This window comes from Alosa pseudoharengus, unplaced genomic scaffold (assembly GCF_046254945.1).
Source record: "Alosa pseudoharengus isolate Yale_2024_CS ecotype anadromous, Long Island Sound unplaced genomic scaffold, YU_APseudo_1.1 YU_APseudo_1.1_scf_21, whole genome shotgun sequence".
Classification (NCBI taxonomy): domain Eukaryota; kingdom Metazoa; phylum Chordata; class Actinopteri; order Clupeiformes; family Clupeidae; genus Alosa; species Alosa pseudoharengus.
Window position 1 is genome coordinate 28,693,292 of NW_027468674.1, and position 27,908 is coordinate 28,721,199.

Sequence of the window (27,908 nt, forward strand, 5' to 3'; positions counted from 1 at the left end):
GCACGAATGCTCCTCTCACACTTGGCCCTAGCACCAATCAGAAGGTAGATCTGCTCATTCTTGGTGATGACATCATCAGAGTCAATCTACCAATGGGAAGAGAGAATGATTGTTGCATTGTTGAAAATTTGGCCTGTTGGTTGGCATACTCTCAAATATGTAGCTCCGAGATCTGCGTTATTCCAGCCAATAAACACAACACAATCAACACAATCAGAATCACAATTTTGAAAAACATGGTGGGGCATAAGTATTGTGATCGTCTGTAGAGCTTTCAGGACCATCCAGAATCACAAGCCTCAAAAAGTAAGTCAGTCAAGAGGATTTGTGGGGGGGTTAATGGAGCAACGGTAGAGTCACCACCTGAGGAATGGGTTTGAAACTGAACGTTGTGAGTTCCTGACGCTTTGGATGAAAGCATCTAAATCCCACTTCACTTTACTTAGTTTTTAGTTCTAGAAATATTGGTCCCCTTCTCCTCAGCTCTTCACTTCCTCAGAACCTGACAGGAGGGAGCTGAAGTCTCTTGGCCGCTTCTCTAGCTAGCCCGTCCCATTTTGCATTGGTCAGGGAGGGCAATAAGATTTGTCATCAAAGTCAGTCAGAGCCCAAACGCACACCGCGGTCTGAGCTGCTGTATCCTGCTGTCGTGAAATAGTTGCACGGGGGTGCGGTATGTGCCGATCTGCCTTTAACCTTTAGCGCAGGGGGGGGGGGGGCAAATACACTCCCCAACTGCCCCCTCCCATCCTCCGTCTAAAAGCCCCAGGGAGGAGGGTGGTATTAGGGGTGGCCCGCCACTTGTGTCGCCACTTAGTGCCATTTCACTTACAAAACACACACATACACAAACATACACACACATGTGCGTACACACACACACACATACTGTGTACACGTACATACTGTACACAAACACTCACATACACATACAAATGAAGAAAGGATAGGGAGAGAGAAAGAGAGGAAGAGGCAGGATTCATTCATTTTACAGTCCAGAGACAGACATACAGACAAACCGATCAAAGAGTGAACATTGAAAAAGAGAGTGAATGGCAAAATAAAATGAGATCAGAGGAAATGGTTTGTTGAGCATTGAGCCACTGAGAAGCCGAAAGTGTGCTGTGGGAAAGCCAAAGGAGTCTGGGTGTTGTGCTTTGTATGTGTGTGTGTGTGTGTGTGTGCGCTCATGTGTGTGTGTGTGTGTGTGCGCATGTGTGTGTGTGTTGTGCTTGGTGTGTGTCTGTGTGTGTGTGTGCGCGTGCATGTGTGTGTGTGTGTTGTGCTTTGTGTGTGTGTGTGTGTGTATGTGTGTGTGTGTGTGTGTGCGTGCATGTGTGCAGACTGATGGCCACATGAGTGCAGGTGTTCTATGTGAGTGTGTGTGTTTGTGTGTCTGTGTGTGTTCATGTTGGTATGTTTTGATGTGTGTGTATGTGTGTGTGTGTGTGTGTGTGTGTGTGTGTGTGTGTGTGTGTGTGTGTGTGTGTGTATGTATGCATGTGTAGTGCATGTTTGGTGCCTGTGTTTTGGGGGTTCCTGAGAACACGCCATGGTGCTGTGTGTGAATTATTCATCCGTCCCTGGGCTCCCCAGCCATTAGCATCAGTGATGCTAGTTGGCTACGTTTGACACTCTTTCCTGAAACAAAACATGAATACTTAATGATGGGCCCTACATCACGCCTCCTAAGATGAGATGCGCTGGTGCTGACCAAGGGAGACATGCCAGCGGGGGTTTACACACACACACACACGCGCACACACACACACACACACACGCACACACACACACACACACACACACACACACACACACACACACACACACACACACACAAACAAAACCACACACACACACACACACACACACACACACACAAAACCACACACACACACACACACGCACGCACACACACACACACACAGATATACACTTTCTCTCACACAAATGCACTCAAAGTGACAAAGCTCAACTTTGAACCATCTCTGAGATTTAACTTAGTAAGACCTGTGTTTTGATTGTGACTGTGATGTGTCCACAAATACTCAAGGGATGCATTCAGGAATGTGCCTTTTTTTTTTTTTTATCCTTTATTTTACATCACTTCCTTAGTGAACAATGATAAACAAGTATTTGTTCAAGACGAATGTGTATGTGAATGTGACAAACAAAATGTGTATCTTTCTGTAGCAAGGGAAAGAAGCACTATAGGCTCCTCTGGGCTGGCTTATCCAACAACAGGTGCTCTTTGGTGGTGCTGGTACAGTTCACCAGAAAAATCACCAAATCCCAGCAGTGCTTGGCTACAACCAGGATAGAAGAAACCAAGGCACTCTGTCTTCAATTATTTCCAAGTTAATATATTCAGAGCATGCCGGGATTAGGTATTAGTATAAGTATATATACTCTTTTGATCCCGTGAGGGAAATTTGGTCTCTGCATTTATCCCAATCCATGAATTAGTGAAACACACTCAGCACACAGTGAACACACAGTGAGGTGAAGCACACACTAATCCCGGCGCAGTGAGCTGCCTGCTACAACAGCGGCGCTCGGGGAGCAGTGAGGGGTTAGGTGCCTTGCTCAAGGGCACTTCAGCCATTCCTACTGGTCGGGGTTCGAACCGGCAACCCTCCAGTTACAAGTCCGAAGCGCTAACCAGTAGGCCACGGCTGATGGTGATTTTTATGGACTGTGCCTCTTTCTCAGAAACACACACACACAGACACACACACACACACAATGACGCACATAAGCCATCCCCTTTTGTTCCTATACCAGAAAGTCAATCGAGGGCACTGATTTGTTATTGCACTTAAATGAGAAGTGGCAGGACATTCCGCTGACAAAGGAAAGGAATCAATTCAGCTGACAGCAACTGGACAGCCTAACCTCCTCATTGGTCTGTGCACTCACAGTAAAACCTTCCCCACTGACAGGGTAATTTTCTGCCTCAGTGACCTCCGTGGTAATATATGCGTGTAACATAAACCACATAAATATGTTTACTCTGAAATCAGAAGGACTGTATAGCACTCATATAATCACTGAGAGAGAACACCATATGAAAACTAAGACAGATAATTTAGCATTGATAATTACATTTGGCTGTAGAGGCACAAGCCCACAACATTAGTATGTTCATAAGGCTCTGATTGAGAACAAGAGAAGAGAAATGGGGTTTATCACAACAGAGGAAATTATGTCATCAGAATAAGAGTAGCTAAGGCTCAGTAAAGAATGGACCTACAAGACTCTATTAGACCAAACCTAGTCCATACCTATTGATCAATTCATCGATCTTAAGACCAAACACAAACAGACAGCAGGATATGGATGAGGACACATCAATTCTAATCCAATTCACTTTTTGTCAAATTCAAGTTTTTCTCTCAAGCTCACTGTCTTTGAACTATCCGGAGTGTGTGAGTGCAGGAACAGTCCTGCCTCTGACAGAGGCCATGCCGTATCTGAGTCAGTCAACGCGTTACTTACAGCGATGAGCACGGAAAGGAGGGCTGTAATTTCATTGGCTGTTAAGCTCAAATATACAAAAAATCTTTCATCAGAACTGTGGGTTTGCATCTTCAAACCTGTCTGACCATGAGTGTCTATCTATGCCATGAGACAGCACACGAATACTTGCATGTGATAGTCAGCCCTAAAGTGAACAAACAAGGGTGAATTTGTGCTACCAGAAAGTGTGTGTGTGTGTGTGTGTGTGTGTGTGTGTGTGTGTGTGTGTGTGTGTGTGTGTGTGTGTGTGTGTGTGTGTTTTGCGTGTGTAGGCCTATTTAGTTAAATGTGTGCATTGAAGAGGGGGAACAAAGGTTAAAGGTGAAAGGTCAAGCTTGGTTTCTGTCATATTATCTGTCAGTGTTCCTGCTTTTTTTTTCTTCCAGCCTGAGGAATCTCACAGTTTGTTTCCTCTTTTACCTCGTCCACCACCCAGACAAGGGCCTGTTGTGGCCACAATGCCCTCCGTCCGTCCAGCTGTCTAGTATGGGAAGGGTGAGTCACTGTCATATTCTATCACATTTAGTGTTCTAGTTTTCCAGTGTTGTGTTTTCCACCTACTAGTGCCTACATAGAGAAATACTACATTTCACCTCTACTCTGGTGAAGGCCACTCTGGAAGAAGGTGACTAGAATAATCCGTTTTCCATACATACATTTCCATCCATACAAATATTCTAATAAAATAATGTGTTTTATGTAAGGGATAATGGACGACACGGTGGTCTGTTCACAGAAGTTAATGCACGGTCGAGGTTGTAAAACAGCCCCGACGCGAAGCGAAACCTCGTAGTGCATTAATTTCTGTGAACAGACCACCGTGGAGTCCATTATCCCGCTTATTCCACTGTTGCCACTTGCGCTGTGTTCATTTCCTGTTACAATTTAAACGTTTTAATTAATTCAACCAAGCAGTGGAATAAGAGATTCTAACATTTTCCTAATTCCACATTATTGAACTAGAATGGATGGACGTTCATTCTAAATTATTTAGAACATTCTTTCTACTACATTCTAGCCACACCAATGTGACCAGAGAGGTTTGAAGTGGTCAGTCATTAAGGATCTTTGGAAGCGTCATCAACAGTCTCTGACGGTACCTGCTGAGAGGATAGAGTATCATAGGGACATGACACTGAAATCAGAATGGCAAGTCCTCTGAAGTGGTATTCACACCAAGCCAACGCTCATAAACCACATCAGTCTCTGATGCTTCTGCCACCATTCACATCGACAGCTGGACAGACTTTTCACCCATCATGAATTAAATGCTGTGTGTTATTTCCTGCACTGGTTCACATCTAGTCTCCCACACCGACACACACAATTGCAACGGCAGCATTTCCATCAGACTGTTGCACGGGAATTGGGTCCAGTTCACTTCCATACCAGTGAAAATGAACTGCTCTCAAGACTATTCCTATTATGTTCTACAGGGAAAAGAAACTCTACTGTGCACCACTAATGTCTAGAAGATGAGGAGGTTGGGACTGATGTTCCCTATATATATTTCTATTATATCTGTTGCTACCTACAAGGTATCCAAAACCAAAACTGATACAAACTCTTGTCAAATAATGCTGCTTGTATTCATTCACTCAAAAATGTTTTTTAAATCATTACAGGACACCTCCTGCATCATACATGTTTTCCTTACTTATGCATGTATATTCACTCACTGTATTTTAAATATGAACTCCCATTATTTTGAATGCTTCAAGGAAATGTCTTCATAAAATTATTTAAAAATCAATATGGGACACCTGTGTTATCTGGCCTATAATGTGTTTTTAAACTTTTGTTAAAGCCCACGGAATTGTTTGAAAAGTGTCTATGTTACCGCCGCATTCAGCCGAAAATCTACACTCACATCCACATTGAATTGGAACTATCCATATATGTTAAGGTGACCTTGCTAAACAACTAAAAATTTTATTTATTATTATTTTATTCCTGTTTTGAGAACAGTTGTCTGCTTTATTTGTATTTCTTGCAATAAATACATTCTTTGCATTATAGCCTTCATTTATTGTGTAGATTTTGCTATACATAGATCTGTTATCAGTACAATATTAAAACTGTAATGTTCGTCAAAATCACTACATCAGATTTACGCGCACACGCACATGCACACACACACGCACACAGACAAAATCAAAGTCGCTCACCAGAGCCGTTGCTGGCACCAGGATGTAGCTCACAAGCAATATGACCACTCCAACCAAACTGGACATGTTTGTAGTTCTCATGACCACCACCTGCGTTTGAGTACCCCCTGAGCCCCTGTCTCATGCCCCGATGCCCCTCTGTGGACCGACCGGTGCCCTGGTCTTCTCAGGGTGACAGGAGGGGTCCTGGCCCACCCAAGATACCTGCCTTATCCCGGTGCATCTCTCTCTGATCCAGTTCTCTCAATTAGCTTTAAATCCCAAAAGATCTGTTCAATGAGATCACACAGGAGTTATTTCTTCTTTTCAAAAATCTCTCCTCTTCTTCAGAAAAAAAGCGTCGACTGAAGATTAGAGAATTGGAGTATTCCTATTGATGAGAGCAGAACTCATGAAACATAAGTCATAATCCCAGTCTTCCTGAAGATTTCAGACACTCAGCTGGCTCGGTGAAGTAAAATCAGTGTCAATGTGTCCGGTCCATATTCCTCCAAGCGTATGTATGTGTGTGTGTGTGTGGTACTGTGTGTTTATGTCTGTCACTCATGTGCTGTCTGACTACTTCTGACCTATCCTCCTCAGAGAAGTAGGCTATGCTACTGAGCTCCTGCTGCTTCAGAGGAAAACTGTTAAATCCCCCCCCCTTTCTCTCTCTCTTTCACACACACACATATGCATTCGCTATCCTCCTCCCTCTCTTTTTCTCTCCTCACCTCTCTCTCTCTCTCTCTCTCTCTCTCACACATACACACACTGGCCTATGGTTCCTGTCTCTATTGATGGCTGTTTGAGCCATCCTTCCTTCACTGCTGACGGTGAGTGTTGACAGAGCTTACTGTTCTTTACCTAAAGTCCTCAGTGAATGGAAGTCAGTTAGTCATCCTTCATGCTCTGAGAAGCGTCATGTGCCTGACTGTCACAATACCTTGCTGGTTGAAGGGGAAAAAAACCAGAGTTATGGGAGGACGTAGGTTATGTACGTCTGTGTAGGCCTATTTGTTGTATGCTATGTATTTATCTGAACACGTTTTTTCTAGTTTATTCTTTATTATTCATTCATTCATTCATTCATCAGGGGTTGGTTCGCGTTGGGCGCCATCGTATGGCTGACTGTTGTGGTGCAATCACTGACTTTTATTTTGAAGTTTACACAGCAGTTCTATTCACAGGATATCCGTGTGTCACACTGACCGTACCTTTCCTCAGCATTAGAAACACGCTGTGAGTTTTGTTTTATGATCTCCTTTGTAACACTCATACATTCTTGCGATTTGTGCACACAGAAATGTTGCTGTACAAATGTAAATATTGTGTTTTGTTGCCCCCCATAATAACTATGCTGCATGCAGAGTGCGACAGCTAACGTTAACTCACGTCAGGTGAACTGAGTTCTTCTGGCTGTCCGCTTTTGATGCTTTGATTAACTGTAACTCAGACAATAACAATACCACACGTACCTGCCATTCATGTTAGTTGAGTGTACAGTCTAGATTAGCAGATCATTGTTCGTGTATGTTCTTACTTTATTCTGTAACTCAAGGGCAATGGTGGGGGGCGCGGTGCTGCTGCTGGGGTTCTTGCCTAATTCCTGCCGGATAGCGCTGAGCCACGCGTCTTTGGTTCCGAGAATCGGCTGCATCACTAAAGTCTGTGCGTCAGTGCCGCCTGGAGTCTCCAGATGGGATCCAAGGCCGGTCCGGACCCTCCATCATACTCCGCCCTTGTGCGCCGGGCACAATAAGTGGTCCAAAGTCAAGGACGTTAAAATTCCCCGAGATGCCGCTCGGGGACGGATGATGCAGAAGCTGTCCATGATGATACGGGTCGCAGTTAGAGGTAAGCCGAGGTAGTTGTGGGCGTGTTTGACAGACCTGTCAAAACACACACACACACGCACACACATACACACTCCACACACACACACACACACACACACACACACACACACACACGGTAGAGAAACTATATGTTTTTTTTTTGTTTTTACCAGACTGAGAACATACTAAACTACTTTACTTAGCCTACTTAATGCTTAATTTAGATATACTCTATAATACTATTTTGTTGACTTGTGAGAGCAGTGTGTGTGTGTGTGTGTGTGTGTGTGTGTGTGTGTGTGTGTGTGTGTGTGTGTGTTATAGAGTTTTATGTTGATATGTAGAATAATTGTGTATTTTGTACTTAATCTTGGTGTGTCATGTGTGTATGACTGTGTGTTTGTGTTTGTGTGTGTGTGTGTGTGTGTGTGTGTGTGTGTGTCACACCAAAGAGCTCATTATGTTGAACCTGTTTTTTTTTTTACCTGCAGAGGGGGGACCAAACCCTGAGTTTAATGTTGCGCTGGCCCAAGTTATTGAGCAGTGTCGCAATAACAGTGTTCCCAAGACCACCATCGACCACGCCATCAAGGGAGCCGTAAGTGTGCAATCAGAATTCCCCTGTCACAACCTTCTAAGGGCTGCACAAATCACCAATTTTTAATCAAAAAGGCAATTTAAACTTGTTATAACATGATTTGAATTGTTTCATAATGTTGAAGAGAGTGTGATTTTGGTGTTTCTGGGGACTAAAACTATGAGTTATGTGTTGTTGGCAGGCGTGCCTGCAGGTGTACGTCCGTACGCACTGTGCGTACCATCAGGCTACTCAACACCAAGAGAAAATTTCCCGTGTGTGTGTATTCACACCAAATTGGCCCACCATACCTTCCCAACTATGGACAGTATCTCCCATTAGCTGCATGCCATCAGGCTACAATTTACAATTTTCTATTGAAGTTAGTGAATACCTTATCAAAATTAACGCACACACATTTTGTTTGAGCAGGAGAGAGAGAATACGCACGCAGGCACGCAATAGGCTACTTGTTGTTTTCTTTTACTCGGCTATCTATATATGGTTATCAGCACACACTGTTGAGTTAATTCACTAACTCAATACTCATCATGGATATCACAAGTTTAAACAACGAAAACAGAAAGGATGGATGCAGCAAAGCTAGAGGAGTTATTCCAGATGGGCAAGAACAAGTTGGCAATTGCTTGTCAGAACGTTAGACTGCATTAGACAGCTGTCTAAAGCCAGACGTCACGGTAAGCTAGAACAAAACTAAAGGTAACTTTAGCCTGTATAGGGCTGTATCAAGTTGTCCAAATGAATAGGTCATTGAAGACGTTGTTGTTGTATTATTGCATGTGAATGTTGCTATGCTACTTTGCTGACCAATGCACAGACCTAAAACCGGGAAACGGACAAATATTGTCCACGCGTGAAATGTTTTTTTTTCTTTGGGGGGGTCAGTGATGGGTGTGCGTACCATAGCATTAATTCCTGCAGGCGCCCCTGGTTGTTGGCATCTTGCTCTTGTAGGTAAAGAACAGGCTGATCGCTTCTGTACCTCGGCCCATCTGTGTGTTTGGTAACCTGTCTGAATGTTGTGTCTCCCTCTGTCTCTCTGGTAGGAGAAGTCCAAGACAGGTAGTCAGCACCTGTATGAGGTGAGGGGTCCGGGCGGCTTCATGGCCCTGGTGGAGATTCTAACCGAAAACAACAAACGCTCCAACCAAGAGATCCGATACCTCCTCAACAAGCATGGGTCAGAACCAAACAATCTTTTTCATCTCCTGCAGGTTTTTTTTCACCCTACTGTTTTTATTTGATTGTTAATTTTTCTGTCTTTCTTTTGTTTGTTTCCAACATCATGCTTGTTTGTCACTCCCTTTCTCCTTCTCTTTGTTGACTGCCCAGACATCCATCCACAACATCTGTCTCCTTCTTCACCCTCTATTATATATACATATTATAATATGTATGTTTATGATTATTGTTATTGTTGTAAGAGGCTTAACAACATAGAAACATAACAACAAATTTCCCAGCTGCTGGCCATATTTTTTTCTCTCATGTGCATTTCCCTGGATGTCCACAGGGCGGCAGTGTGTGATGGGGCACGCCACAGCTTTAGCAAGAAGGGTGTCGTCATGGCAGCCAGAGGGGACATGTCTTCGGAACAGGCGCTAGAGTTAGCCATTGAGGCAGGAGCTGAGGATGTGCAGGAGACAGAGGACGAGGAGGAGAGGGCCATGCTGCAGGTACACACACAGGTCACACACACACACACACACACACACACACACACACACACACACACACACACACACACACACACACACACCTCTGCTTAACTTCTGCTCTTTCTCTAGATTAATGTACAATCACACGATTTCATCATTACAGTAATACCTCTTAAGTCACTCTACAAGTAGATGGAAAGTCTTTGTTAAATATTAATTTAATTCCTTGCCATTTAGTTTATGGTCTCTCCATAAAACATACAGTACATCAATTTGAAGGGAATGGTGAAGACTGTCCTAAAGGACTACTACAGTAGCTGATGCGTTTTTGATGTAACATGCAGTTGGTGAGATTGTCCCTCTCCCCCTCCCGTAGTTCATCTGTGGCATGACTGAGATGCGGGGGGTGCGTGAGGCGCTGGAGAAGCTGGGTGTTGCCACGGTGTCATCGGGGCTGGAGTACGTCGCAACAGCGGCAGTGCCGCTGGCCGAGGATCAACTCCGAGATGCCCACATCCTCCTGGAGGCGCTAAAGGACTATCCCGACGTGGTGCGGGTCTGGGACAACATCCAGGCCCAGGACTAAGAACCCCCCCCCCCCCCCCCATCCTTCCTCCCTCTCTCTCTCTCTCTCAGTCTCTGTGAGGGGAGGGCAGAGATGGACAGTGGTAGACAGACAGATGGACAGAGAAAGGGAGAGTGTTTGTCATTTTGGATTTCAGAATTCTGAATTCAGTTCCAGAATGATCCAGATGTGCAGAACAGAGCCATGCAGAGAATGGCTCTGGTGCAGACCAAAGATTTTAGAAGCTTTGGTGCTGCAGACAGGACAATTTTCTGGAATGTGGAACCCTGGAGGAAATCTGTTCTGTGAAGCTGAAGGCTGATGACTGAGACCAGAGGAATGAAACATCATATCACTAATTTATCAGGAACCGGAGCCATCCTATTGTCACATGTGTGAGTTGTGGGAATGGTGTGCTTCTCTGACTGTAAGTGTGAATAGGAGTGAGAATGAAAGTGCGAGAGAAAGACTGTTTGCAACCTGCTTGTATTCAATCTGTGTTCTCAAATAAAATGAAATAAATGTTTTTGACTATTTGCTCACTATAGCATGGTAAAACATACATGACAGAAAACCCTAAGATCTTTTGAGATAAAGAGCTACATATTCATTTTGGATTTGGTAAAAACTAAAATACAAATATTTTGTGTTGTTTGCACAATAAGAGCCATTGGGAGACAGCAGGAGAGGATGAGCACAGAAGGTCACAGGGAGAGGGTGTTTTGTTAAACTGGGTCACATTTCCAATAGGGGCGACCACCCCTCAATGCCTATCATAGGAATTTGACGAACCATCAATGGATCAATACAAAGCCACATTGACAGTTGTAGCATTAACGGTTGTATTTGCACTGAGAGCATTGATTGGTTGGCACCAAGGATCGATATGGTTGTCGTCGATGTTTCATTCATGCCATGCAGCTGCTTCAGATGGTTCCCATGCCACACATTAATCTCTCCAGCTCTCTGTCAACAGGGCAAGTCTCTCAATCTCCACCGCAGGTCTGGGAAACTTATGGCATCTTAAAGACACTTCATAAAACTTCATTCTTTTTCCCCCCAGTTGTTTATTTCTGTTTTGTGTCTAGTGTTGTTATTTCCATTGACTACTGGGGTGAATGACCTCTGCTATAGCATGCCATTGATTGGTCCTCAGGAAACAGCGAATTGAGTGAAAAAGACAGGGAGCGACACATCCATCCATCTCTCTCTACTCTCCTCTTCTCTCTTGGCTCGGGTCGAACGTATCAGCAGGGCTTGACCCAGGGTTCGAGTTCTGTCCACGAGTAAACAGGAAACGCGAACATCTGCAGCGAGGTGTCGGTCGGCACGTCTGAAGTGATCTGGAACGGTCCTCCGTCACACGTAAACAATGGGAGCCTTGCATAATCTGTCCTGACTTCATCCTGTGTGTTGGCGTGGGTGATCCAAAACAAGGCTGCTGTTCTCATTAGCGCTATATGCATCACGGCCGGGGCCACCACCACCTGGATGTCTTCAGAGGAGCTGCTCTCGGGCCCAGGAGGAGAAGGCTTCTCCTCTAATGTGGGATGAGGCAGATCTGCAGAGACCAACTGAGGAGAGTGCCGATCAGACCGTCTCAATCTCAGCAGCCGGCCTGGATACCAAGAAAGTTAAGGTAAGGCCTATTCAACTGCAGCAACACCATCATAACTTATTCTAATTTATTTATTAATAATATTTCTGTGCAATGGAAAGGTTTTCTGAACATTCAGTTAGATGGCCAGTGACTTAAGGCACTGATGGTTTCAGTGGCCTCTAGGTTAGACCCTGTAAAGACATTGAAGTTCACATCCATGCTTTCCATTCATTCATCTAGCAGACAATGTCAGTCATAGTGGCTCACAGGACAGCGAAAACACTTTGTCACATTGAGTTTGCTCGGGTTAGCTCCTTGCTTGTAGCAGACAATTTTATCCAACGTGGCTCACTGGACAATGCAAACATGTTCTCTGGGTAATGGCCCTGTCGCCTTGCTCTTGTTTGCCACTTGCTCTACCAGCTGTACTGAGTTACTATGGTTTCTGACGCAGGGTCCTAATTTGAAAGTGTCTTATGGACTTATGGACCAAACATTTTCCTAATTGCTTGGTGAATTAAGTAAAAAATGGATGAGCGGTACAAAATATGACCGCCACTCAGTCCTGCACATTCTCGTCGCAAAAATAAATCACGCTAGTCAATTTGTCTCCATCTCATATTCCATCCCCTACTTTTGTGTATGTAAAGGAGTGTGTGCATAGTGTGTTTGTTTTTGTGTAAATGTGCTCTGTGTGTGTACGTGTGTGTGGCTTCGCTTGTGAGTGTGTGTGTGTGTGGGGGGGTGGGGGTAATGGTGGTGTGTGTCTGTGTTCTCTGTATCTGTGTGTGTGTTCGTGTGTGTGTGCGTGCGTACATGTGTCGGTGTGTTTGTGTGTGTGTGTGTGTGTGTGTGTGTGTGTGTGTGTGTGTGCGTGCATCTGTGTGTGTTTGTGTGCGTGTGTGCGTGCGTGTGTGCATGCCTGTGTGTGTGCATGTGCGTGCGTGTCTGTGTGTGTGCATGTGCATCCGTGCATGCATGTGTACTGAGGGTGTGTGTGTGTGTCTTTATGTGTGTGTGTGCGTGTGTGTGTTTATGTGTATGTGTGTGTGCGTGAATGCGTGTGTGTGTGTGTGTGTAGCTGATATGGCCCCCCATGAACGGAATTCCACGAAACTTGGCATGCATTCAGATGGTGTCATAAAGACACTTCAAATTTCGTGCAGTTTTGAACCTGTCAGCCAAAGATACCTGCAATTGCAATGCCTCGTTTTTGTTTTTTCATTTTTAACTAGGTGGCGTTATACCTCAAATGAGTCTATATGGGATGGGTTGACATGGCCCCTTGAGACCAACATACTAAAATTATTTGGTCATCCTAGGCCCTACAGTTGTCGAGATATTCACAGAAAACTGTGTCCAGCCTACCCTCTTTTGGAGGGGCCTGGTGCGGTAGTTGGGCGGCGGATCAAAATGAAAAACAATGGTTCCATGGCATCTTTGTGGGGCTACATGTACACCAAGTTTCGTGCACCCTGGTCTTTCAATGTCCTGGGATTCTTTGACGGAAATTCACTGAAGAACAAAAAAATCCAGAAGAAGAAAAACCCTGACTAAACCTATATACGCTTCGCTAGCACGGCGGTCATAATAATATACCAAGGTCTGATTTCCAGGAGAATAAACTGAACTAAAACTAAATCAATTGAACTCATAATATTTACAACTGAATGGTGCAAAAGTGCTGAACAATTAAAGAGAATTATAACAAATGATTGGCTCATATTGAAATTGGATCGTCAACTAGGTGAGGTATTTACAGAACAACCTTGCATGGTGTACAAGATTTACTTTGGCACCTATCCCAGATGGCAATTGCCGCTGTGGATGTTGTAGTCAGTGTAACTATAAAAGCAAGAGTTTTTAACATCTGCATACAGGTAGAAATCCCTATAAAAGGAGTAATCTCATGTAATACAAAATCAGGTAAACACCTTCTCACTTGCCCTTGTGGGGCATATGTCCTTTCGCAAAATCATATGTTCTTTGTGATCCACAGGTTTGTTGTCTTATATGTGTGTGTGTGTGTGTGTGTGTGTTGTTGCTTTCTCACTGAAAATTGAATTTGAAGAAGTCCTCAAGGCCAAAACCTTATCCGAATAAAATCTATACATTTGGAGCCAGAGTGTGTGACATTCTTCTCTTTTTAAGTTTATCACCAGAAGTCAGCTCGTTAATAGTGTTTTGGTGTGCGTTACTCTCGGTCTACACAATGGTCCATGTGTTTGACAAAACTTCGCCTGTCTTTCACATTAGTTTATGACTTTGTTTTCTTACTGCTTAGTTGCCAAAACACTCTAAGAAAAGAATTGCATTGACGTTTGAGTGTCCAACAATACTTTTTCCAATTACCACAGTTTATCAAAACTTTTGTAGAAGGAAGGAAGAAGGATGTGTCCTTGGCATCAACAAGGACCACAATAGCGATCACGTTGTTTGTGAACACCACCACAAAGTTTGTTTGTTTGTTTGACTTTTCCAGGAAAGGTGAACTCGGAGGTGGACACTCCAGGGAGGAATATCTGTGTTTACATGGCTGAATCGAGTAAATAACTGAAACTGATTGCTTGAAATGTGGATTTCTGTGCTGTGATTAGCTGGTTGGAACAGGGAAGAATCAGAGCTTGGAATGCCAGGGAACGATGTGTGTCACACCAACAGTAAGCACACACACACACACACACATACTCTTTGTCTCTCCATCTACTACCAATCTTTGTGTGTCTCTTATTCTCACCTTCTCTTTCTCTCTCACCCACTCACTCACACACACATACATATATACACACTCACTCACTCACTCACTGACTGACTCACACAAACACATACACACACACACACACACACACACTTACATACTTGTACATGCCAATGTGAAATGGTATTTTAGATTCAGAGTAATCATCACTTCTTTTTGAATGATTAAACAAGTCTGTATCCTCTTCTCTCTTGTCTGTTCTAACCTCTTCTTCTCCCCTCTGCATTCCTTGTTCTCCACTGATGTTCCGCAAACCTCACCGGGGAACTCTGCTCCGCTCCGCACTCCTCCACCTCCTCCACAGACCTGCAGTCCAGTTCTCTGAGTTCCTCCTTGGATTCGGACCTCATGAAGTGTTCCGGTTCTCACCGGTTCCCCCTGCGGGTACTCAACCTGCACCACTCGGAGCGGGACACTCCCCCCCGCTCGCCTGACCCACCCGCCTCCGCCACCACCACCCCCCCTATCCAGCTCGTCTCGCCCACAAAGGTGAAGGAGCGCACAGAGAACCTGACAGAGAAGGTGACTCAGGTAGGGCCAGGGGAACACCTGCAAAGCCTACTAAATATAAATATATATATCTTCGAAAGGAAAGGGGGGGGGGGTTCATTTCAACATCCACATCTTAATTTCCCCCTACCGGCAACCCTACACACCACGGCAGTTATTTGGCACAAAAAACAACCAGAGATCCAAATCCAAATCCAAGATGGCCACCATATTGACCCTGGAAAATTTGGAATCAAACATGTATATTACTTATTATAGTACTACTGACTATTATGTATAAAAGAAGGAAAGGGCAACCTTATTTTGGTTAATAATAATAATAATAATAATAATAATAATAATGACTTGAAAAATGTACCACTTGCTGGATATTGGAGTTTTATCATTCTAATTTACCTCGACTGTCTGTCCTTTCAGCAGTGAGTCAATGTCACGTGGCAGGAACAGCAGTATTGGCAGCGAGAATAGACAGACACACACACACACACACACACACACACACACACACACACACACACACACACACACACACACACACACAGTGCTATTAAAAAACAACGAGAGGAAACTGATTCTGTGGAGCAGATATGATGTTCTACCCTGTTGTGACGGGGAGGGCAGATGCGGGGGGTGAAAGAGAAGCGAGCAGGCCAGATTGATGCCCAGGCGCTATTGCTGGCACGTGGGTGGCAGAGTGGCAGGGGCTTTGACTGGAAACATCGTTAGGCCGCTGGTGAGGGCTCAGAGGAAATGGTGTGGGGCCAGGGGACGAATCCATACCCACCATTCCCCTTTATCGCACCCCGCCGCGGGCATTGCTGCGCTGGTCCCATGCCATTGCATAATTGTATGGTCATGTGTGATGCTGTAGGTTGTGCCTCACAAAGCTGTGTGTGTGTGTGTGTGTGTGTGTGTGTGTGTGTGCGTATGCGTGTGTGTGTGTGCGTTCGTGTGTGTGTTTGTGTGTGTATGTGTGTGTGTGTGTGTGTGTGTGTGTTTGTGTGTTTATGTGTGTGTGTGTGTGTGTGTGTGTGTGCATGTGTGTGTGCATGTGTGCATGCATGCATACAGTACATGTGTGTGTGTGGGTGCGCATGTGTTTGTGCGTGTGTGTGTCAGAGCGTGTTTGTGCATGCATGCATCCACGCGTGTACGTGTGTTGTTTAGATGGGTCAAATCCAGACAGTGGATCAACAGTGTTTTTAAAAAATCTTGCTCTATATCCAATTTCCCATAATGCTCTGTTCTGTGTAGTGTTTTGACAAGCTGTGGCAGCATGTCTGGTTCTTTCAAGCATGCCTGCCTGTGAGTTAAATCAGTGTTAAGTTTAGCCGCTGACTCTGGGTCAGATCTTACTGTTTTATCTATCACAACACAGGGTGAAACATCTGACCTACAGTCAGACACACACGCATACACAGAGATGTACAGAGGAAATGCATAGACACATAGGCATGATGCATACACAGGGTGAATGCACACACATACACAGTGTGCAGGCACACAATCACACACACTCGGTCCACTTCACAAGTTCAGCTGCTGCCCACTGCTGTTCTGAGTGTGTGTGTCTCATCGCTGTGTTGTGTGCCTAAGTAGTGGGCGTGTTTGTGAGTGTAAGTGTGGACGTACATGGACTGCACTGTTGCTCTCCGGTGAATCTGAAGTCTGTGTGTTTGAAGAGAGGGGTCAAAGAGTCCAAACTGGATTCAAGCAAATGGGATTTACAAAGAAACTTTCTTTTTTCCTTTTCAGACCTTTCTATCTCGCTCTTCCTCTCTCTGTCGGCTTCGCTCTCCTATCTCTGTTTGTCTGTCTCTCTCTCTCTCCCTCTCTTTCTCTCTCTCTCTATCTATCTATCTTGCTTACTTGTATGTCTTTCTGTTTATGTATATGTTTGCATGTCTTTCTCACTCTCTCAGTCTGTTACTATCTCAGTAAATGAGACTCATGGATTAAACACAATTGGTGGAAGCAGGTGCTGGTCTGATGCTTAACATTATCACATTGACACTTTCCATCGCAGGACAGAGTTCGGTCTCTGTCCTCGAAGACAGGAACTGTATCCGGCACCCGTGAGATCCAGAAGAATCTGGAATACCGGGAACGTTTGTTCAATCAGCATGTCGGTCAGTGGCAATGTTCCAGAGCAGGTTTCTCACACCTAATCTGTCCAGGAGATCTTGTTTACCACAAAGTGTTTGCTGCCATGAGTTTTGCTTTTTTGTTTAATCATGTCTATTGATTGATGGATAAGTAATATCTGAGGTGATGCAACAATTTGCCAGTATGCAACAATTTGCCAGTTTTTGAAGTTTGGTTTTATATGCAACTATCTTCAAATGATACTATAATTGTCATGCTATATGGTAATGTGGAAGACAGATCAGATAAGGTCACTTGTTGTTCCAACTAGTTGCCTTGGTTTTGCACTGCACAGTCCTATGGCTCAGCTCTATAGCAACTCTGCTTTTCCAACTATATCAATAAAAGTCATATGTTACCACACTAGCAAGCCGTTATCTGTGCCGACTGCACTGTTGTTGGCGTTATAAGGTTTTGCACGACATTTCAGTGATTAGATAGTTTTCAACCAAAGCTCCATACTGTTTTTAAATACAGCATACAGCGATCGTATCACTGTTGAGAATCTGTGTTAACTCACTAGCAAATACAGATATGCATGATCTGTCTTGTATCTGGGGTATGGGTAGTTAGTAGGGCAGGGTTAGGTTAGGAGATTTTTAAGACCAATTCAAACAAAACTTCCAAAACTTTTACTCACAGTCTTTTAGATTAAATGTGTATTTTTCCGGAATGTTTGTGGTGCATAATGCTTGTTATAATTTCTCACAAAAAATGAATAATGTATATCAGGCTGGTCCATCAGAGATTTATACCTCATGGCTGTTTGCAAACGGGAGAGTTCTAACCCTTGTATCCCTATGTACTTATCTTAGGGATCTTTAATGTCTATATTGCTGTATGCTATCATTTCCACTATTCTGACTTGTGTGTGTGTGTGTCTGTGTGTCTGTGTGTCTGTGTGTGTCTGTGTGTGTCTGTGTGTGTCTGTGTGTGTCTGTGTGTGTCTGTGTGTGTCTGTGTGTCTGTGTATGTGTGTGGCGCATGGTCTGGTGTGGACAAAGGTTGTGTGTTGAATGTAAATGACCCCATGCGCTTAGTGATGCAATACAGTCTGGGCAACACTGCTTAAAATTCATGCTTCACTAAATATAGTCCATGGAGTCAGGGACAGTTCAACAGGTATCATATGCGCTCATACACACCAATTAACACACATACATGCACACACACACTCACACCAAAGCAGTCAAAAAATATACACAGATAGGTTAACTGCGGTCAAGACTCAGCTGGAGTACATGGATTCAGATACACACACACACACACACACACACACACACACACACACACACGCACAGCTAGAGGCCAGCTTTGTCCACCCGAGAAGGATCAGGTTCATGAAGTGCATGTGAGTCTGGTCCAGCGAGTCAGAGAGAGGGCGAGTGCAGGATAGCCTTTTCTGCCTTTCAGACAGAGATGGCAACTATCGCTCATGTTGCACATAGACTATGTAGAAATATATTTTTGCGTAATTGTTTTTGTATAATTATTTAAAATAAAATAGCAGCAGAAGTCATGGGTTAAAGGAGAATTCCGGACGATTTCTACATGGATCTTGATCCCAGTGAGTTGCAATGCTTGGTCTGGGGGCATCATCTAAACGCGCCTTTTTGCCAAGTACAGACTTGAATTTAAACGGCTTCTTCAAAACTAATAAGTAGAAAATGCATCATTTTGTAAGGACTCCGTTCATGTTGCACAGACCTTTTAATGACATTTTGAGGCAGAAAGGTACATTTAGATGATGCCCCCAGACCTAGCATTGTAGCTCACTGGGAGCACCGGCCATTGGCTGCAGCTACTCCAGTTCTGTAGCACCGATTTTGGTCGACAGTTCTTGGCGACGTTTAGCGATCAAGATACATGTAAAAATCGGCCGGATTTCTCTTAATTCTAATTTTCTCAAAATGTTTCATATTATTAGGCTTGGGCTGGATCTTTTAAGATTTAAAAATAGTTAATAGTCATACATAACAGCTTTCGAACATGTCAGTTTTGATGAACATGCCCAGTGTGAAAGCTTCTGAAAGTACAGGTAGCGTTGCAGCTGAACTTGGTGTAATTCCAACCGCGCTCTTCTTTCTCTGACCCTCCCCAGGTGCTGTCCTTAGCAGAGGATGTGCTTCCAGAGTATAAGCTGCACAAGGCCGAGACCCACAGCTGGATCATGCTGCACTACAGCCCCTTCAAGGCCGTGTGGGACTGGGTCATCCTCATCCTGGTGCTCTACACGGCCGTCTTCACGCCCTACTCGGCCGCCTTCCTGCTGGACGAGCGCGAGCTCGGGATCGGCAGCGCAGACGGTGCCTGCGGCTACGCGTGCAACCCGCTGGGCGTGGCCGACGTGGTGGTGGACGTGCTCTTCATCGTGGACATCGTCATCAACCTGCGCACCACTTACGTGGACCGCATTGACGAGGTGGTCACACAGCCGAGACGCATCGCCGTGCACTACCTGAAGGGCTGGTTCTTCATTGACCTAGTGGCGGCCATCCCCTTTGACCTGCTGGTCTTCAGGTCGGGCTCCGATGAGGTGAGAGGAGGGATTGTGTTAGACCTCTGCAGACAATTGTCATGACCCCCATGTGCCCCCTACAGGCCGTCTCCTGTCAGTGCATGGGCAGGGTTGGGCCTATGTTGCGGTCTGGTAACTAGAGATACACAGACTGACTTAGATAGATAGATAGATATATACATACATACATACATACATACATACATACATACTTAATTACTTACTTACTTACTTACTTACTTTTTTTTCTTTCTTTCTTTCTTTCTCTCTTTTTTTATTGATCCCCAAGGGGAAATTCAAGAAGACTTCATTTCTATAACAGCAGAATAGTTACAGCAGTAAAACTATGATGATAGATAGATAATCTACTAGTTGGGGCTCCTTTCTTGTTCTAAATGTGTTGCTTAGAAGTAGACAGCTGCTATGATTGTGGATACTATATACTATCTACCAATAGGTGCCAGCTGGGAACATATATTATCTACCAAGAGAACACCTTGGAAGTCTTTGAATGGTTCCAAACAGTAGATTCACCTCTGTAAATGAACACAAACTACACAAGTGTGGGAATGGTTCACATAACCATAACAATTCATACTCATGTAGTTTGGTCACTATGATCATCTTTCAATGAGATCAAGAGTCCTTTATGAAGATGAGAGAAGCTTACAGAAGGACAACCATCAGTGCAGCACTCCACCAATCAGGCATTTATGGTAGAGTGGCCAGATGGAAACCATTGCCTGCGGGGAGTTTGCCAGAAAGCACCTGAAGGACTCTCAGACCATTAGAAATAAAATCCTCTGGTCTGATGAAACGAAGATTGAACTATTTGGCCATAATTCCCAACGGTGTGTGTGGAAGAATGCAGGCACTGAGCTGCACTGATGTTTGTCATTCTGTAAGGTCCACAAAGTCCACAAAGGAACTCTGGATCTCAATCATAGTGACCATTGGGTCCTTGGTTATCTGTCTAACCAAGAGCCTTAGGCCCGGATTAGCTGGGCGGACAGATCTACTGTAGGAAGACTGATGGCTGTCCAATCAAGTTGTAGAAGCATCTCAAGGACCATTGATAGAAGTAGGATGCACCAGAGCTCAACTGCAAGCATCATAACAAAAAGTCTGAATACTTATCTAAATGGAATATTTCTGTAATTTATTTTTTTATTACAAAACAAAAACACCTGATTTTTGTAGAGTATTGGAATATTGTGTGTAGATTGATGAGAACAAAAATGAATTGAATCCATTTTAAGATGAGGCTGAAACACAACAAAATGTGGAAAACTTGAAAGGGTCTGAAAACTTTCTGGTTGCACTATACTTGAAATTACCCCCTTTCGTTCATTCTGAGACCAGCTCCCTTCAGTTCCCTTCTGTCTTCTAACCCCTCCCCTCCAGACGACGACCACTCTGATTGGATTGCTGAAAACGGCCCGCCTGCTGCGATTGGTCCGCGTGGCACGCAAACTGGACCGCTACTCGGAATACGGCGCGGCTGTGCTCTTCCTGCTCATGTGCACATTCATGCTGATCGCCCACTGGCTGGCCTGCATCTGGTACGCCATTGGCTACGTGGAGCGGCCCTACATGAATATCGGCTGGCTACACAACCTGGCAAGAGAACTGGGCAAGAGCTATAACTACAGCGACCCGACGTCGGGGCCGTCAATCAAGGACAAGTATGTAACGGCGCTCTACTTCACCTTCAGCAGCCTGACCAGCGTGGGCTTCGGAAACGTCTCGCCCAACACCAACTCCGAGAAGATCTTCTCCATCTGTGTCATGCTCATCGGATGTGAGTTGCTTCACATGCACATGCACACACACAAACACATACACATACACACACACATACACACACACACACACACACACACATTCGCACGTCTCGCCCAAAACTCCAAGAAGTTCCTCTCCATCTGCTCATCAGATGTCAGTACCTGTCTAGGCACCTGCCAGGGGTGAGGGGTCAAAGATGCAGAGCTCATATTAAGAGATTTACACTGACCTCATAAAAACACTGGATTGAGCAACCAAATCCTGTTACCCTTTCACAATGTAAAGTGTATTTAAACACTTTTAACACATTTAAACACCATAGACATACAGAACATGCAAAATTCATGACTTCCTCAATGTCATTAAACAATTTTATATTAGGTTTCTATAAGGTTGGCATATTTTTAGACATTGTAACAGTCACACACAAAATATATTCCCATCATCACAACTACATGCATCACAGTTTTCTCTCCAAAAACAACAGCTGACTGATGTATTATTTCAATCCAAATCCCAGCTCTGATGTACGCCAGCATCTTTGGGAACGTGTCAGCCATCATCCAACGCCTGTACTCGGGCACAACGCGCTACCACACCCAGATGCTGAGGGTCAAGGAGTTCATCCGCTTCCACCAGATCCCTGGCTGCCTCAGGCAGAGGCTGGAAGAGTACTTCCAGCACGCCTGGACCTACACCAATGGCATCGACATGAATGCGGTGAGGGACACACACACACACACACTCACACAGGCACACAGATTCAGAGGCTGTAACAGAGCTTCTCTGAAGGTTAGCTTCAACAAGTTAGCATCCAAACTAGTCATCACCATCTTTAATGGTGATTTAAATGGTGGTCACTTCTAGCCCAATTGTCTCAAACAAACTAATTAGGTGCAACATTACTGGCAACATATACTGTTTTCTATGTGGATTGGTGAATGTTCCCATGAGCTAGCAGTTGCCAAGCTGGGGGCAATAAACTCCACATAGACAATATCGTTTGTGGCATCTGTAATGTGAAGCCTGACTGGCTTGTTCTGTGGGCGGAAGTGACACCATTTTTAAAGATGGCGTACACCAATCTAGACATTTTTGGGTTTAAAATAATGGGCCTAGTATCAACCATTGAAATGAATTGGAATGGTACCTCCTCACTCTCCTCAGGTCTATATAATACCTCTATGTCTCTCCCCCTCCTCCACCCAGGTCCTAAAGGGATTCCCAGAGTGTCTTCAGGCGGACATCTGCCTGCACCTGAACCGCTCACTGCTGCAGAACTGCCAGGCCTTCCGCGGCGCCAGCAAGGCCTGCCTCCGTGCCCTCGCCATGCGCTTCAAGACCATCCACTCGCCGCCAGGCGACACCCTCTATCACCACGGCGACATGCTCATCTCCCTCTACTTCATCACCCGTGGTTCCATCCAGGTGTCGCGCCACAACATGGTTCTGGCAGTGCTGGGTAAGAGGCCATGTTCATGTGACACAAGTGGTTACAGCGCCGTACCACATTCTGGTCCTAGTGCCCACGGGTCCAAGTCAGACCAGGGCCATTTCCAGATCCCGCCCAATCTCTCTCCCACTTGCTTCAGCCTCTTCACTGTCCTATCATAATAAAAGCAAAAAAGTCCCCAAAAATATAGGCCTACTTCAAAAAGAAATGAGCAACACTCAAGAGCCTATGCTTCCGTCTAGTGGTAGAGTTGGGGAATTGCATGCAAATGCATTAGTCCAGGGATTCCCAAACTGTGGTACGCGAGCTGCCACTAGGGGGTACGCGAGATGAAAAGGGCAATGGCGGAAAGGAGTTAAAAATGATTCATTAATTAATAATCAAATTAATTCATAAATAATACATAATTTCGAATCGGATTATAATGATATGGAAACGTGAAATTATAGGAAATCATTTGTAAACTATAATAGGCTATGTTTTCACAGTTTCGTTGAAGTATAGGCTAGGTAGAAGGCTGCGTAAACATGGAAAACTGGCTAAAAACAGGGACACTGTCCAAAAGGCCTAATTAAAGCGGTCGAAGAGGAGAAGCGAGAGAAACAGAGCAGGACACAGGTAACGATGGGATGGTATGGGGGGCAGACTAATGAAGGTGGAGATGGACCACAGGGGATAAAAGAAAGAACGAGACAGAAAAGACTGTGCGAAGAAAACGAAAGTATGATGAGGCATATAGCCCTCGGCTTCACGTGGATTGGGAGACAGACTGCCCAAAGCCACAGTGCGTGGTCTGCAGTGAGATGCTATCTAACCATTCTAATGTGGTTCTCCACACTTTTTAGCGTGAGAGCTCATAGACCAGTTGCACATTTAGATTTTGTTATCATGTAGGGCGGCTAATTAAACACGATGCCTGGAATGCGTCAATAGAATATGTTACTTTTTTATGTTTTGGATGGTGGGGGTACGCGAGCCGAGTCAGGATGTAGAAGGTGGTCCGCGGGGAAAAAAGTTTGGGAACCGCTGCATTAGTCCATGTACTGTACCTATACCAGAGACTTTCTAATGAGGAGACACAGCACTCAAGGAATCTCTCATAGAACTATATGGGGTTAGTTCGTAACGCAAACATGGCAGTCGTCTACACATTATTCTGCCCCTTCCGCCACTAAGAGTTGACATGTGAATACATCGTGCCAATCATGTGGTATGGTGTGAATGCATCGTGCCAATCATGTGTTGTGATCTCGCAGCTGGAGCAAGGTTGGTGTGTTGTGATTCGTGAAGCCTTGCGCACACACAGTTCTGCCCGAAATAGATGCCTGATAAGTCCCCGAAAAGCGTTGCAATATGGCCGCCGAGTGGAGGGACTTGCCTAAAAGGACTTTGCCTATACCCTGTCTTATTTGGAAACAAAAATGATAAATAACAATTGACCAAATTGAATGTAGCAAATGAACCAGCAAATTGACTAAATTAGATTTAATTGGAATTTAAATCAACTTCACTAAAAAGTAATAAGTAGGTAGTATATGTACAATTCTATTGGAAAAAAGTCCTAAATGCACCCTTACGTTTGTAATGGGACTCTACAATTGACTGGCATTATATTTAATACAGCGCAAAGTAGCATCACAAAGAGAGATGGATTCTGTTACCATTTATAGGTAATTTTTGACTGTTTGAATGAATGAAAAAACAACACTTTAAGTAATGTTTTGTGTGGTGCAGGTAAAAACGACACGTTTGGGGAGTCCATTAACCTGTTTGCGGAAACGGGGCGCAGCAACGCTGATGTTTTGACCCTGACCTACTGTGACCTGCACCACATCCAGAGGGAGGACCTGCTGGAGGTGCTGGACATGTACCCGGCCTTCGCAGACAGCTTCTGGAGGAACCTGGAGATCACCTTCAACCTCAGAGATGCAAGTCAAACACACACACACACACACTCTCATACACACACACACACACACACACACACTCTCATACTCACACACACACACACACACACACACACACACACACACACACACACACACACACACACACACACACACACACACACACACAAACACACATAAACACACACACATGTGTAACTGGTGGTCTGTAACGTGTGCTCAGGTGGAACAGGTGATCCAGATGCTGCCCAGAGAGGATTCAGACTGTAGTAACCGTGGTCACAGGGCCAGGCACCGGCGAAACTCACTGGACCGACGTAACAGACCAGGTGAGCAAAAACACACACACACACACACACACACAGTTGGTTTACTTTGTTTCTTAACAGTTAGACACAGTGAAGATGTGATTGAGCAAGTCAGTATAACTGCATCCTCTCAGTGGCCAAACAAAGACTGTTCTGTGCCTACCATGATACCCAGGCTTGAAAAAGAGCTACTTTGTGTTCCCTTTACTTTACTTTTTCAATCTGCATGATGAAGTCAAACATACACGACGTTAAACACACACAGACACACACAAACACACACCCCTTGACATTCACACAATATCTCTGCCCTCTGTCTCTGGCCAGATGGCATGGACCAGGACAACTCCTATCCCCTCACACAGACGTGCCCCCCACTGGGGCACACCCACCCCCACCGCCCCTCCGCCCCCTACCCCCTCTGGGACGAGCTGTGCAGCTGTGGCAACACCTCCCAGTCCCAGTCCCAATCCCAGTCCAGCGAGGACCTCAGCAAATCCCCTCCCCTGCTGACCCACGGCCAGAAGTACCCCCCTAATGAGGACCCCCTGGACTACCCCCCCACCGTGGTGCGATTCTTGCCCCCAGGAGGGGCCTCCTCAGTGGGCATGGAGAGTGGCATAGACAGGGGGCACCAAGGTACAGTGGAGACTGACTTACTGTCTTACTGGATGATGTATGATATGATTATCCCTTAAAGGTGTATCGTCACACCGGTGTTGGAAATGGGAATGTTGGAAAATTAATGTTCTAAAGAATATCTGGGTTCATTGAATTCAACATAGAATTTTAGAACCTTCAATTGTTGCGGAACGGAATCTTATGTTAGAATGTTCAAAAACCCACACCTTTAAGGGTTATCAATAGGGTTGTGGTATCACACTAAGTCAAATGTGTTTCTTTTTTTCATCTTTTGTGGTGACCGGTTCTCTAACATTCCTCTCCTTTCCTGTGGTTCTGGTTCTCTATTTGGCCCCAATAGTTGCCGGGCTTTACCAGTACTGGCCCCACTGCTCGGCCCAGTTTCCCCAGCGCCACTGGAGGTCCTCATCAGCACGGGGCACCCGTCCACCACCCTGTTCACACGACCAGCCCAGCACTCTCCAGGCCCGACTCGATCTACTACAGAGCCAACTCAACAGGTGTGTGTGTGTGTGTGTGTGTTGAGAGAGAGAGAGACTGAGAGAGAGAGAGGGAGAGAGAGAGAGATACGAATCTGATCTGTTTGGCCTTACCCCTGATCTGTGTCCTCAGACTGGAGACGCGTATGACCGCAGACATTAACGTCATTCTGCAGCTCCTGCAGAGACAAATGGCCCCTGTGCCCCCCGCCTACAGCACTGTCTCCCCTGACAGCCACCCGCCCGACCCCACCACCCTGTATGGGCCAGGGGTGCCAGCGCTTCATGGCATGTACCCGCTCGCAAGTCGACCCAGAGACAGCTGGGTCTCCTCACTACAGGTACTGAACACGCCAGGTCCTAACGCCACTAGTTACAGTGCAGCCTTTCCCATTTTTTCACCATTTTTGAGCATAGTTAACTTTTCAGTGTTTGCACAGTACTGGAGAACAGTTATTCATAATAGACAAAGAATACTCAAATGGGTTTTACACAGACTGTGGAATGTATTGAAGAGTTCTGACCAGACCGTAGAATGGCAAAAATGGAAGAAAACAAATGGCAGACAAAAGCACAGTTCAAAACTCCCTGCTTTACGAGTAGCCACTCTGCACCTATAATTAATTAATCTAAGATTCTTTGACATCATTCATTCCTTCTAAACTTCCGACTTCCATGGGGTAATTAAATAATGTGTAAGTGTAGCACCTCATCCCTAGTGAAAACTTATGCCACATGCATGGACATTGACACAAGTCTCATCCCCTCTCCTCATCTCTCCATGGGAATATCATTTCTAAAGCCACATTCAGACAGGAAGAGACTAGAGACTATGGAGTGTTCATGAAATACAGTGACTCCAGGAGTATTAACCGTTGAGTAAGTTCAACTAATCTCAACTTTTCAGGCGCCAAGCAATGGACGATGAGTGACTCGCCGTCTTTCTCTGCATGACTTTAATAAGCTCCTCTCCTCCTCCCCTCCCTCCACCCCCCCTAGTGTGCTGCTCAGTCAGAGACCAAGGTGACCCAGAAATCCCAGGAGTCCCTGTCGAGCAGCGTCCACGTCACTGTGGTGTCGGGCGAGGAGGGGAGCATGCCCATCACCCCGGAGATGGACCTGGTGGCGAGCCCCGACGCCTGTTCTCAGGAGAAGTTGAGGTCATCGCTGATGGACAACCCATCACGTGGCGCCTCCCAGCGCTCCCCTTCATTGCCCAGCAACCTGGATGCATCGCTGCCCTTTGGTGAGATCCAGAAGCACATGTCGGATCCTTCCCTTCCTGTCAGCTAGAGACACGACATCACATGACTCGTCCACCAGGACCACTGCAGCCTCCCAAGACCTGAGAGACTGGGTCTTGTTGTCCCCTAATTAAGGGTTCACAGGATTGACTTCTGGACTGCATGCCTTCATAGAGACCACAGCAACAAAGAACTGCATACGACTCCACAGTCTAACCAACTCAGCTGGTTTGA

General features: G+C 45.2%; 2 protein-coding genes across 2 annotated transcripts; both read left to right on the top strand.

The window, feature by feature from the left end:
• The first annotated feature begins 6,866 nt into the window (after nt 1–6,866).
• On the top strand, nt 6,867–10,851 carry taco1 (translational activator of mitochondrially encoded cytochrome c oxidase I). Its single transcript, XM_076298496.1, has 6 exons — nt 6,867–6,908; nt 7,228–7,523; nt 7,996–8,102; nt 9,149–9,282; nt 9,616–9,778; nt 10,137–10,851. The coding sequence occupies exons 2-6, from the start codon at nt 7,232–7,234 to the stop codon at nt 10,344–10,346; spliced, it is 906 nt and encodes a 301-aa protein (XP_076154611.1). The 5' UTR covers nt 6,867–6,908; nt 7,228–7,231; the 3' UTR covers nt 10,347–10,851.
• A 4,084-nt stretch (nt 10,852–14,935) lies between these two features.
• On the top strand, nt 14,936–27,723 carry kcnh6b (potassium voltage-gated channel, subfamily H (eag-related), member 6b; the record flags this gene model as incomplete). Its single annotated transcript, XM_076298812.1, has 11 exons — nt 14,936–15,214; nt 19,440–19,874; nt 21,261–21,657; nt 22,162–22,361; nt 22,851–23,103; nt 24,829–25,022; nt 25,225–25,330; nt 25,637–25,957; nt 26,280–26,451; nt 26,564–26,771; nt 27,430–27,723. Coding segments are annotated over 11 exons (2,859 nt in total), but the record flags the coding sequence as incomplete, so codon positions are not given.
• Nucleotides 27,724–27,908: the final 185 nt, after the last annotated feature.